We start from the raw sequence: 13,746 nt of genomic DNA on the forward strand, positions 1-13,746 counted from the left end.
GCTCTATGGAGCAAGTTGACCCTGGGCACTGAGAATGGCTCCATGGCCTCTGCCTCAAGGGCCCCAGATGGTCAGAGCATTACCTACCCTGCTGGGCTTGTCAGGTGGATTTCGGTCATGATGCATGTGGGAGTCTGTGCCTCCCCTCCTCTCACTAAATAAAATAGAAAAAATTGTTCTTTGTCTGAGTCTCTGTTCTGGTTGTTTATTTTGTTTATTAGATTCAATTGTTGATAGATGTGTATTTATTGCCATTTTATTGCTCATATTTTTTATATATTTTTTCTTTTTCTAGAAAAGCCTTTATCATTTCTTGTAATGCTGGTTTGCTGGTAACAAACTTTTTTTGCCTTTTCTTGTCTAGGGAGCTCTTTATATGTCCTTGATTCTAAATAATAGTTTTTCTGGGTAGGGTAGTCTTGGTTGTAGGTTCTTTGCTTTTCATTACTGAGTGTTTCATGCCAGTCCCTCTGGCCTGCATAGTTTCTGTTCAGAAATCAGCTGACAGTCTTGTGAGAACTTCTTGTGAGAACCCCTGTATGTAACTAACTGTTTTCTCTTGCTGCTTTTAAGATTCCCTCTTTGTCTTTAACCTTTGCCATTTTAATTATGATGTGTCTTGGTGTGGACCTTTTTGGATTCATCTTGTTTGGAACTCTTTGCACTTCCTGGACTTTTATGTCTATTTTCTTCACCAGGTTAGGGAACTTTTCTGTCATTATTTTTTCAAATAAGTTTTCAATTCCCTGCTATCTCTTCTTCCAGCACCCCCATGATAAAAATGTTGGTATGCTTGAAGTCCCAGAGGCTCCTTATACTGTCTTCATTTTTTTGAATTCTTTTTTCTTTTTGCTGTTCTGATTGGGGTGTTTTGTTTTGGATTTTTTTTTTTTGCTACCTTATGTTCCAAATCACTGATTGATTCTTGACTGCATCTACTCTACTATTAATTCTAGTAAGTTATTCTTCATTTAGTTAGTGTATCCTTCATTTTTGATTCATTCTTTTTTATGGTTCCCATGTTTTTTTGTTCTTTTTTTGTGGCAGAGAGACAAAGAGAGGGACAGATAGGGACAGATAGGAAGGGAGAGAGATGAGAAGCATCAATTCTTTGTTGCAGCATCTTAGTTGTTCATTGATTGCTTTCTCATATGTGCCTTGACCAGGGGGCTACAGCAGAACAACTGACCCCTGGCTCAAGCCAGCAACCTTGGCTTAAGCAAGTGACCTTGGGCTTCAAGCCAGCAACCTTTGGGCTCAAGCCAGTGACGATGGAGTCATGTCTATGATTTCATGCTCAAGCCAGTGACCTCACACTCAAGCTGGTGAGCCCATGCTCAAGCTGAATAAGTCCGCGCTCAAGCTTGCGACCTCAGTATTTTGAACCTGGGTCCTCTACATCCCAATCCAATGCTCTATCCATTGCGCCACTGCCTGGTCAGGCTATTTTTTTATGAAGTTCTCACTAAGTTCATCAAATATCCTTACAGCCAGTATTTTGAACTATGCATCTAGTAGATTGCTTGTTTCCATTTTTACTTCTTTTTCTGGAATTTCGTTCTGTCCTCTCATTTGGGATATGTCTCTTTGTCTCCTCATTTTGGCAGCCTCCCTGTGTTTGTTTCTATGTATGAGGTAGAGGTGCTACATCTCCTGGGCTTAGTAGAGTGAATCTTATGTCACAGGTGTTCTGTAGAGTCCAGCGGCACAGCCTCCCTGATTTCCCAAGCTGGGCACTCAGGTGTGCCCCCAAACCTATGTGGGTGATGTACAGCCTCCTGCTGTAGGTGAGCCTTGATCTCTGTTGACATCACTGGGAGGAATTGGCCCTCATGTCAACAGACTGAAAGCATCAGCTGTGGCTATAATGGAGCTGCTGTGCAGGAGTCGATCCCATAGAGCAGGACTTGCTTCAGTGGTGATTTGGTGCTCACTGAGTCTACCCCTTGAGTGTGTTGCTCATGGAAGTGGTAGGGTTATAATCCAGCATGATGAGCTGATGCTATCTACCAAGTACACTGGCTTTGGGGCCTCCTGGGAAATGCAAGATCAGTCACTCCCTGGGTGCTTTCTGATGCTACCTAGCAGGATCTACAGAGCAAGCTGATTATGGCTGCTAGTTGTGCTGGACTTGGAGGTTCCTAGGAGAGGCCAAGCTACAAACCAAGGCCAGCTGCTGTTAGTGCTGGGCCTGGGGCCACTTGGTAAAAGATCTCAGGTATGTAGATCTCGGGTATCTTGAGAGATCTTAAGAAAATCCAATGCATGAAGCAAGAGAGGCCATTTGTGGCCCTGGCTGGTTTGCTCAGTGGATAGAGCATCAGCCTGGCATATGGATGTCCCAGGTTCAATTTCTGGTCAGGGCACACAGGAGAAGTGACCATCTGCTTCTCTCCTCCTTCCTCTCCTTCTCTCTCTCTCTCTCTCTCTCTCTCTCTTTCTTCTCCTCCTTTTGCCAGTGGCTTGATTGGTTTGAGTGTTGGCCCCAGGTGCTGAGGATGGCTCAGTTGATTTGAGCATCACCCTCAGACAGGTGTTGCCAGGTGAATCCTGGTTGGGGTGCATCCGGGAGTCTGTCTCACTATTTTCCCTCCTCTCACTTAAAAAATAATCTAGCTTAGGGTTTGTTAACTTTGTTGATCTTTTCAAAGAACTAAGTTTGATTTTATTGTTTTTAAAATTATTTTTCTAGTCTCTTTTTTTTTATCTCTGCTCAAGTCTTTATTATTTTCTTCCTTTTGCTAGCTTTGGGTTAGGTTTGCTCATCTTTTTTTCTGGTTCCTTAAGGTATAAAATTAGGCTATTGATTTTAGAACTTTCTTTTTTAATATATATGTTAACAATTATAAATTTCAGTCTTAGTATGGCTTTTGCTTCATAAGTTTTGATATGTTGTGTTTCCTAATTGTCTCAAGGTATTTTCTAATTTCCCTCATGACTTCTTTAATCTAATGATCATTTTAAGGTATGTTGTTTAATTTGTGAATTTTTCATTTTTTCTTCTGTTATTAATTTCTTTTTTCATTTCATTGTGATCTGAAAAGATAATTTGTATGAGTTCAGTCTTTTAAAATATATTAACACTCATTTTGTGACCTAATAAGTGGAGTGTTCTGCCACATTGCTATAATTTGCCTCTAACTCCCCACTGTCAAACACAGCTTCAGAGAATATGAATATCCTCATACTTGTCCCTTTATAGACTTGTATAAACTATCCATTTGCTGAATTGCTGAGTCCTGAGGTAGTTGTATGTTGTTATCAAGAATGGCTGTGCCATTCACACCCACCAGCAATGCCTGATGCTACCTATCTTGCCATATCTCTGTCAACACTTAGCATTATCCAGTACTAGTCTATTTTTTGCCAAGCTGATAGGCATATAAAGTGGTGGTTCTCAACCAGTAGCAATTTTGTCCCTCAGAAGACAATTGGCAATGTTGAAAGACGTTGAGTATACAACTGGTATGGAATCTGGTGGGTAAAGATCAGGGATGCTTGTAACTATTCTACAATGTACAGAAGTATCCACAATAGGAAGTTATCTGGCCCAAAATGTCAGTAATGCAACATTGAGAAAGACTATTTTAAAGTGATAGCTTATTGTCATTTTGATTTGCATTTTACTAACTACAAAGGATTTTCAGCATTTATTAGTATGCCTTTTAGGTTTTTGGTTTCCACTTCTGTACATTTCTTATGTATAGTCTTTATTTTTAAAATGTAAGTAGTTGTCCTTTTCTTGATTTGCAGGAGTTCTTTGTATATTTCACCTATTAATTTATTGTAAATTTCAGAGAGTGGATATATCTTCTCCCCTTCTGTCTTAGTACTGCCTCTATGGAGGATTAAAGATGGACAAATTCTTTGGCACTTCCATCAAAAGGTAGAAGTCTATGGCTCTTCATTTTGAATGTAAAGTCTGTAGTTGTAGGCCTGCAACTGCTTAAAAATTTTTTTTAAATTGATTTTAGAAAGAGAGGAAGGGAGGAAGAGAGAGAGAGACAGGGACATTGATCTGCTCCTACATGTGCCCTGACCAGGAATCCAACCGGAAACCTCTGAACTTCAGGGTGATGCTCTAACCAACCAAGCTACCCATCCAGGGCAGCTCTGAAACTGTTTTTGGCCAAATGAATATGGCAAAAGTAATGCTGTACAAGTTTCCAGGCCCAGGCCTTAAGAGACTGGCAACTCCCACTTCCTCTCTTGTGGAACATTCCTTAGAGCCCTGAGCTCCCATATAATAAGGCCAGCTCTCTGAGGGTGAGACCCTACAGAGAGGCCCTGACACTACAAAGAGAGGGAGAGCCCAGCCTTTCAGTCTTCCTCTCCCAGGCATCAGAAATGAGAGTTAGATCATCTTAAAGCCCACAGATGACACTGTCCACCAAGTGACCCCAGTTAAAGCCATGAGGACTAAAGAATTGCCCCCCTGAGCCCTGTGCTACAAAATAATGAGATCTAATAGCATGATTATGTTTTAAGCTACTGAATTTTGGAATTGTTTAATATGCAGGAATAGATAACCATAACAATATTCTATAAACTAAGATTGTATCTTACAAACTTGCTGAACACTATTATTAGTTCTAATAGTTTGTTGATTCTGCAGAGGTTGCGTTGGAAGACAATTATATAATTTACAAATAATGGTAGTTTTATCCCTTCTCTTCCAATTCTTACCTCTAATTTTTTCCTATTATGGCATCATCCAAAATCTTTCATGCCAAGTTAAATATTAGGGATGATAGCACCTTTGTCTTGCTCAGGATAGTAAAAGTAATATATTGAAATTTTCTTTGGTAAATATAGTGATTGTTTTACATTTTTGTCATATAATGTTTACCAAGTTAAGTAAACTCCCTAGTATTCCTGGATTGTTAACAGGATAGGGAATCCCCCCACATCCTGTAAATATGGGGGCTGAACCATACTTAATTTGAGATAACCAGAAATTTTATTTCATTTTTAATTTTGTTGATGTAATAAATTACATGAGAGATTTTTTTTTTTTTTTTTTTTTTTTCTGAAGCTGGAAACAGGGAGAGACAGTCAGACAGACTCCCGCATGCGCCCGACCGGGATCCACCCGGCACGCCCACCAGGGGCGGCGCTCTGCCCCCCAGGGGGCGATGCTCTGCCCATCCTGGGCGTCGCCATATTGCGACCAGAGCCACTCTAGCGCCTGAGGTAGAGGCCACAGAGCCATGCCCAGCGCCCGGGCCATCTCTGCTCCAATGGAGCCTCGGCTGCGGGAGGGGAAGAGAGAGACAGAGAGGAAAGCGCGGCGGAGGGGTGGAGAAGCAAATGGGCGCCTCTCCTGTGTGCCCTGGCCGGGAATCGAACCCGGGTCCTCCGCACGCCAGGCCGACGCTCTACCGCTGAGCCAACCGGCCAGGGCCGAGAGATTTTTTTTTTTTTTTTAAATATTGACATCCTTGCCATTCCTGGAACATTTTACTTTGAGTGATAATAACTGACACTGTGTGTTACCAGCTAACTATGTCATAACTACAGTCATGACTACATTGTCTTTCAGTCTTTATTGATGCTGAAAAGTCTGCTGTCAGTCTAGTTGAAATTCACTTGTAATTAGTATATATTTTAAGATTTTATCATTATTGTTTTGGATTTTCACCATGATATTTTAGGTGCATATTTAGTCTTATTTATCCTGTCTACTATCAGAGGACTCATGTCTACCCTCAACTCTAAAAAATCTCTTCAAATAATGATTTACCATTTTTCCCGTTAATTCTTCTAAAACACCCATTTGGATACATATTGGAGTCTCTCAATTTTTCTTCCATGTATCCTTACTGTTTGTACATTTTATATCTTTTTTCCCCCCAACATGCGCATTCTGAGTGAATTCCTCAGCTATCTTTTTTTTTTATTTATTTATTCATTTTTAGAGAGGAGAGAGAGAGAAGAGAGAGAGAGAGAGAGAGAAAGAGAGAGAGAGAGAAGGGGGGAGGAGCTGGAAGCATCAACTCTCATATGTGCCTTGACCAGGCAAGCCCAGGGTTTCGAACCGGTGACCTCAGTATTTCCAGGTCGACGCTTTATCCACTGCGCTACCACAGGTTAGGCTCTCAGCTATCTTTAAATTTGTAAATACATAGCTTTGTCCCTTATTGCATTTATAACATCAACAAATTTCTAATATCTAAATGGTTTCTTGTTATAGCCTTATTTTTTTTTTTTCAATTTCTGCCTCTTTTTTCCTGACCTGTGGTAGTGTAGTAGATAGAACATCAACCTGGGACACTGAGGAGCCAGGTTCAAAACCCCAAGGTTGCTGGCTTGAGCACGGGTTCATTTGGCTTCAGCACAGGCAGAGGTAGATTTAACAGTGGGCCAACCGTGCATGCACTCTGGGCCCCAACTTCTGAAGGGCCCCGCAAAACCCCAACTTTACACTTTTTTCTAATGACATCAAGTTTGGTTTCGTATGTGCAATTTTAACATTAATAGTACAAGATATTTTTTATTTATTTAAAAATATGGTTAACATGTATTTTTATTTTCCCTGTCTCTCTCTCTTTTTTTAAGAGGCCCAATATTTTTTTCTGTGCCTGGGGCCTCAACTGACCTTAATCTGCCTCTGAGCACAGGTTCACCAGCTTGAGTTCAGGGTCACTGGCTGAGGTTGGGATCACAGACCATGTCCCATGGTCTCTGGCTTGACTTGAGCCCAAGGTCACTGGCTTGAGCAAAGGGTCACTGGCTCAGCTGTATGAGAAGCAACCAATGAACAACTAAGGTGACACAACTACAAGTTGATGCTTCTCATCTCTCTCCCTTCCTGTCTGTCTCTGCCACTCTCTCTGTCTCTCTCTTGCAAAAAACACAAACATTTATTGCTTTTTCAAATGAAGCTGATTGTTTTTCTTTTTGTTGATTTTATTGTTCCCTGTTTTGGTTTTCAAAATAGGTCTAATAGTTCCTTTATTTCTGTCATATAATGTTTACCTACCACTATACAATATTAATAAGAATTATGTGCACTTATACAATATTAATAAGAAGAATAAGTAGTTAAGATACTATTCCTATTCCATCTGAAATACTTTCATCTGACTTGTGGTGGCGCAGTGGATAAAGCGTCGACCTGGAATGCTGAGGTTGCCGGTTCAAAACCCTGGGTTTGCCTGGTCAAGGCACATATAGGAGTTGATGCTTCCTGCTCCTCCCCCTGTTCTCTCTCTCTCTCTCTCTCTCTCTCTCTCTCTAGTAAAAATGAATAAATAAAATCTAAAAAAGAAAAAAATCTTAACTTAAAAAAAAAGATACACAAAAAGAGAACTATGACAGAACTAAATGACAAGATAACCTGGAAATGTTTTCTTTGAATATATGTACCCTGATTTATTGGTCACCCCATTAAAATAAAAATTTATTTAAAAAAAAAAAAAAAAGGAGAGAACTCTGGAATTCACCAAGATATGGAATACATTAGGAGGAAAATAATTGAGACCGAAGATTATTAATATAGTGGTAGGTATGTTAAGTTTGTGGGCCTTTGGGAATTCAAACAGAGGCATTTAATAACTAGTTGGGCATGCAATTTCAGTTCTCTGGAGACATATCTGGCATGGGAGTATAACTTCAGAATGTAAAAGTACATAGGTGAGAGTTGAAGATATGGGAGTTGATAATATAATCTAGGTTTATCAAAAAGAGGGACATAGAAGGGCCAACAACAGAATTATTGTAAAGGCAAACTTGAATGATAAGTAGAGAAAGGTGAGTTCATAGAAGAGGCAGACAAATCATCAGAAAGGTGGGAGAAAAACCTGTTTAGCACATTGTGACAGAAACCAATGAAATGAGATATAAAGAAGGAAGAAGTGGGTAGTCAAATGAATTATCAGAAGTGATCAATGGATTTAGCAAAACTTTCACTTTTATAAATGGTTTTAGGAAAAGTGATAAATCAAAGAGTAAATAGAAGACAGACTTTTTGACAAGATAGAACAATAAGTTTATGTTTGATATAATCCCTGTTCCTAACACATAGCAGTGGTAAAGTTTTTTCAAAGCAGAAAAGATAAATAACAAAATGGACAAAATAAAGAACAGAATATTTAAATAACTAAAAACAGAAATCAGGAGAATGTGCATATTAGCCTCTAGGTCTAGACACAGGCAGTGACAGCCAAGTTTCACTTCCACAGGATAGGGAACTGAAAGTGCTAAATCCAAGATGGAAGGAGGAACTAGTTCATTGCTTACAGCCAGGAGGCTTTGCTGGGATTTTCCCATTTGTGAACAATTCTGGGAAAATCCTGTTCATCAAACTTTAGGGAGGCTTCGTTAAATAAAAACTCTGGGCTCAGTGAGGTGGGAAGATCCAGACATACAGTGATTACAGTTTTTTTTTTGTTTTTTTTTTATTTATTGATAGGAGGAGAGGCAGACACAGACTCCCACATGCACCCAGATCCAGAATCCACCCAGCAAGCCCACTAGGGGGCGATGCTCTGCTCATCTAGTGCATTGCTCTGTTGCTCAGCAACCGAGCTCTTCTTAGCACCTGAAGCAGAAACCATGGAGCCACCTCAGCACCTACAGCCAACTCAATCCAATTGAGCATTGGCTGCAGGAGAGAAAGATAGAGGGAGAAGTGAGAGGGGGAGGGGTGGAGAAGCAGATGGGCACTTTTCCTGTGTGCCTTGATCAGGAATCAAACCTGAGACATCCACAGGCCAGGCTGACTACCACTGAGCAAAACGGCCAGGGTCTCGTGATTACAAATTTATATAAGTTATCCTGTGGCTCTGTGATAGTACCCAATGTGAGAGCAGGATGGCAGCCCCACTTGTCGTTATAAAACCTGGTTTAGAACTGGGGAGGGGTGCAGAAAATGAAGTGGAGGCAAGAATAAAACTGCTGAAGAGTAGGGAACAATGGGTCCAGAGGTGGAGCAAGAAAGAAGGAAAAACATTTATGCCTGATAATCTACACAGAGCTATTTTTCATTAATTGAATCAGAAGTTTTGCCTAGGCTCACAAAAGTGAAATAAAGATGTTTTTGCAGTCTTTGTTTAAGTTAAATAATAGAATCACTTATCAGTTATTCATTATAATTCTGAAAGTTCACTTTTTTTTATGGTGGGTCATTCGATTGGAAATTTTCCAGCCTTAGTTTTAAAATAGGTATTTGTCGGATAATTTAGAGACAACATTTGAGAGGTTTGATCGGTGTTAATTACCCAAGTCCTTTGCATGGCCTTTGTGAGTCAGCTGAAGGCAATGCTTATCAGTAGGAACATGGAAAATAACTGGGAAGGCACCATATCTCCTCCCTGGTGACATAATTAACTTCACAGATGTAGGAAGGCCTTTTATGCATCATTATCCAGGGTTCATTCAGATTTGTTGTTGAAACTGAAGGCCAAAATCAAAGTGGGAGGAAAGAGAGGAGCTGATATTCCTTGAACTCTGCCAAGGGCTTTACCTACTTTTCCTCCTTAGTTTACTCCTTCAAAAAAGTGTATAAATAATTACCCCATGTTATAATTGAAAGACCTAAAAACCAGAAAGGTTAAGCGACTTGCTAATTTTTGTTGTTGTTGTTAAAGAGGCAGAGAGAGAGAGAGAGAGAGAGAGAGAGAGACAGGAACATCAAGCTGCTCCTGTATACATCCTGACCAGGGAGTGGAACTAGCTACTTCTGTGCTTTGGGATGACACTCCATCCAGCCAGGGCTTAATTTTTATTGATTGTTAGAGAGACAGAGGGAGGAAGGAAGACAGAGAGGAGGGGGAAGGGAAATATTTGTTGTTCCACTCAGTCATGAATTTTTTGGTTGTTTCCGTGTGTGCCCTGCCGCGGATTGAACCTGCAACCTTGTTTCAAGATGACACTTTTAACCAACTGAGCTAACTGGCCAGAGTTTGACTTGCTAAATTTATACTTACCATTAGTAAGTGGTAGAGACAATCTTTCTGATTCTAATATCCCTGGAGTCCCCTAAATCATAATTTCATGATTAAATAGATCTGCTGTATTTGTCCAATTAAAAAAATATGAATATTCAAACACAAGGTCATTATCTGTTGCTGAATGACATTTTATTAGCTTAATAATTTGGGCCTGCCCTTAGCATTAATAAGCTTCAGCACTAGTCGCAAGATTTTTATTCACTGGTGGGGGAACTTTCTTGTTTTAAAAAATGCAATTAGAGAGTGGGCATCTACTTCTTGGGGGCCGCAGTGACAGCAGGCTTCTCTTCACGAGTGATGGGAATGGTGCGCTCAGGGCCAGAGGCCTGTTTCCTTGGTCCATTCACACTGAGGACCCCATCAGATGACAGGGATGAAGTAATGCTGAGAGGGTCCACATCCACTGGGATCCGGTATTTCCTGTGGAACTCCCGGGAAATGAAACCATGTTCATCCTGATCCGAGAGAACAGAGAAAGAGGCAGAAAGATAAGAACAGAAAAATAGCACCACTTCTTTAGAACTCAGACATCCTACTTCCCCCTTGGTGTGACTAAATGCTATGGCAACATGAGAGAAAGCATTTCTGTTTGGGACTAAGATGACGTTGTCTACGGGGTCACTCCTACCAGTGAGAATCAGAGAAGTCTGAAACAGGCAGACTTCAAACCCTGAGGCATGGATATGTTTAGAGGTATTTCCCAAAGTTTAGATCAATGTTTGTTGAGCCTACAGAATTTGGAACGTCATCCAGCATTGTATATCCAAGTCCCTGAGGAAGCTCATAAATTGTCCTGACTCTTTAGGAATATCCCAGAATGTCCCAGACAAATAAGACTGCTGCTATTTAAAAAAATAAAAAATAATAAACTCCATCCAGGAAGATTGTGACCCAAACTTAAATCATATATGCAAAATGGAAGTAGCCCGAGGACCTCAGAGTGTCCTGTTTGATGCACAAGGTTCTAAGTTATCACTAATTGGTAAGCACACGCATTAAAAAACCCAGAGCCTGACCAGGCAGTGGCACAGTGGATAGAGCATCAGCCTGGGATGCAGAGGACCCAGGTTCAAAACCCTGAGTTTGCTGGCTTGAGCACATGCTCCTTCAGGTTGAGCGCGGGGTCGCTGGCTTGAATGTGAGACCATAGACATGACCCCATGGTCGCAGACTTAAAGCTCAAGGTCGCTAGCTTGAGCAAGGGGTCACTTGCCCCTCCCATCCCCACCTTCAAGGAACACATGAGAAAGCAATCAATGAACAACTAAGGTGCCACAACGAAGACTTGATGCTTCTTATCTCTCTCTCTTCCTGTCTGTCTGTCCCTATCTGTCCCTTTCTCTGCCTCTGACACACACACACACACACACACACAACCCTCCCAGAAAGTATTGAGAAGGTATTCTATTCTTCAGAATTCTGTATGGTACTTGCCCCTAACCCTTAAATCAGCTGAATCTCAAGCATTTATCCAGATAGGCTCTCAGCAGATGTCCATCTGGGTTCCAACGTATTAGAAGCTGAGTACAGCTCTGAAGACCAAGCAGTTCAGGACTATGAAAGGCTAAAGAGAGGATTCCTGAACACTAAGAAGTCCCAAACTCAAGGGCCTTCAAAGTGCATGTAGTTAATGCAATTATATAAAGCAACCAGGTGCTAGACAAGCACTATGCTAAGTCAGTGCTCCTCAACCTTGTCTGTCCATTGCAATTACCTAGGAAGCTTTCAAAAATGCTGATGCCTGTGTCCCATTCCTAACAATTCTGATTTAATTGGTCTGAGATATGCTGCAGCATTGGAATTTTTTTTAATTCCCTTCATGATTCTAATGTGACTAAGGTTGGGAAGTGAACATCTTATCTATTCCATCTAAGGCAATCAAATCAAACGAAAACAACAAAGATCACTTCTCTTAGCCAAAATAATAACAGCACCAGGTCTGTCCCTGTTTCCAGGCCTTATTGGCCTAGGACTGGAAGCCTCAGAAATTGATGGCATTGTCTGGCACATAGTATGAACTGAATGAATGAACAGAAGAGAAAACAAGCTACATACTTGGCGCTCTTCATGTTTGCCATGCACCTCAATCACATCTCCCAGCACCTTGACCTTCAGTTCCTCTGGGGAGAAGTGCTTCACATCCAGATTAACAGAGAATCTGTCCTTCTCCAGACGCATCTAGAAATAGCAAGGTGGGAGAAATGGGTAGGAGGAAAATATGGTGGGGATGGGGATTACTAGTATAGTTTCATCATTTTGCAGACTTGCTTTCTTGCCAGGTAGTTTATCTTCCTCTTTTTGGCTAAAAAACCCTTTTAGAACAAACATGGCTCTCTGGTTCAGGGGAGCGGCCATAGTGGTACCCAAGGCATACTATTTGGTCATCAGGCCCAAACTTTATTTACAGGGACAGGGAAGAAGACAGGCCACCCTGGGGACACGTCGCAAGGATGGGTTTGGGCATGGCTTCTGCTGCCTCTCTGACTCCAGTGCCTGGCCTTGTCATTTGTCTCTGAGACAAAGGCCCCTTCTTCCTGCTCAAGTTTCTGCCAAGTTTCCCACCCACTCAATCTGGAATGTTCTGCTGGCCCTGACTATCCTTCCAAAACCCTTGCCTACTTAGCTCCTGTTTACTCACAGTTTTTATTTTTAAACCAGAGCGTTATCTGTGACAGCTCCTGTCAACCTTACATATTCACCCCATTTTCCCACCCTCTTAGAACACGTGGGAGTCTCAAGACAAGACCTACATTCTTTCTTTCTTAGGCCTGGACCCAGGTCTGGGCCCTGTCACAGCCCTGAGAACCAGGGAAATCATGGAAGTGGAAATGAGAAGGAAGGAAACAGTGGCTGCCCTCTCCAGCTCCACACAGTGAGGATGAAAGGCTCAGAGTGCAGTAGGGCTGCCTCCTGGATGTAAAACTTGAAATGGTAAAATTTTCCAGGAGTATAAGGTATTAGAAGTGGTAAGAAAAGGAGTCTGAAGGTAGGTAGCTCTGTCCTTGTAGATCCTTATGAACCAAACCAGAAAAGGGCATCCTACTTAAATGTTAGGGGGTAGAAGATGATCTTCATAGCACATGGTAAAAAATATATAATAAGTAAGAACATCAAAGACAAACAGGTGACAGAGGGACAGAGGAACTAGTAACCTCATCTTTCCTCACTGCAGGACAAACAGATGCCTAAAAGACTTAAGAAACTTAGACATAACCAAATTCAGGCAGAGAGGAAAAGTAAAGCAGATGGATGTTCCCAGAAGATTCAGTAAACTCTCCTGCCCTGTATAGGGGAGACTTACCTCTGAGAGTCCAGTGTCAATCCAGCTGGGTGCCCGCAGGAATGATGGTGGCCGGATGTAGAAGGGGCTCAGGGAAGAAGAAGTTGGAAAGAAATCAGGCTCCAACAGGTGCTCTCCAAAGAACTGATCAAAGAGGCGGCTGGGGGAGTGGAAAGGGAATAAGTGGCGGCGGATCCAGGGGTGGTGGATGGTGATGTCCATGGTGGCTAGGCGAGTGTCCGAGGTCAGCTGGCTGTTCAGCTGCTTCAGCTGCAGTGACAGCCAGCCCCTTATATATGCAGTCTTGTGAAGCTTCTAGAATGATGATGTCAGCGGTTTTATTATCCCAGCTCACTGCTCGTTCATGGAGACTTGTGATCTGGGATTTGGCAGTGTGACACATAGCCACTACTCACTGAGCTAAGAAAAGAGAAATGCAAACACGTCTGAGCTGACCAGTGACTTGTCTTGGATTTGTTTCACTAGGGCTCTGTCCACACCCAATGGACCCTC

At 41.6% G+C, this 13,746-nt stretch overlaps 1 protein-coding gene across 1 annotated transcript; it reads right to left on the reverse strand.

The window, feature by feature from the left end:
• Positions 1-10,060: 10,060 nt before the first annotated feature.
• On the reverse strand, positions 10,061-13,524 carry CRYAB (crystallin alpha B). The gene is made up of 3 exons (XM_066244645.1): positions 13,255-13,524; positions 12,009-12,131; positions 10,061-10,408 (listed from the first exon to the last, which is right to left on the reverse strand). Exons 1-3 carry the CDS (start codon positions 13,453-13,455, stop codon positions 10,205-10,207), a joined length of 528 nt encoding a protein of 175 aa, XP_066100742.1. The 5' UTR covers positions 13,456-13,524; the 3' UTR covers positions 10,061-10,204.
• Positions 13,525-13,746: the final 222 nt, after the last annotated feature.

This window comes from Saccopteryx bilineata, chromosome 1 (assembly GCF_036850765.1).
Source record: "Saccopteryx bilineata isolate mSacBil1 chromosome 1, mSacBil1_pri_phased_curated, whole genome shotgun sequence".
In the NCBI taxonomy this organism is placed as follows: Eukaryota; Metazoa; Chordata; class Mammalia; order Chiroptera; family Emballonuridae; genus Saccopteryx; species Saccopteryx bilineata.

Excerpts from the sequence above, each read along its gene's own strand:
- CRYAB (XM_066244645.1), bottom strand. The coding sequence starts at position 13,455 with ATGGACATCACCATCCACCACCCCTGGATCCGCCGCCACTTATTCCCT. Across the intron at positions 12,132-13,254 it reads TTGACACTGGACTCTCAGAG|ATGCGTCTGGAGAAGGACAG; the intron begins GTAAGTCTCCCC and ends TGCTATTTCTAG. Across the intron at positions 10,409-12,008 it reads GCAAACATGAAGAGCGCCAA|GATGAACATGGTTTCATTTC; the intron begins GTATGTAGCTTG and ends CTCTCGGATCAG.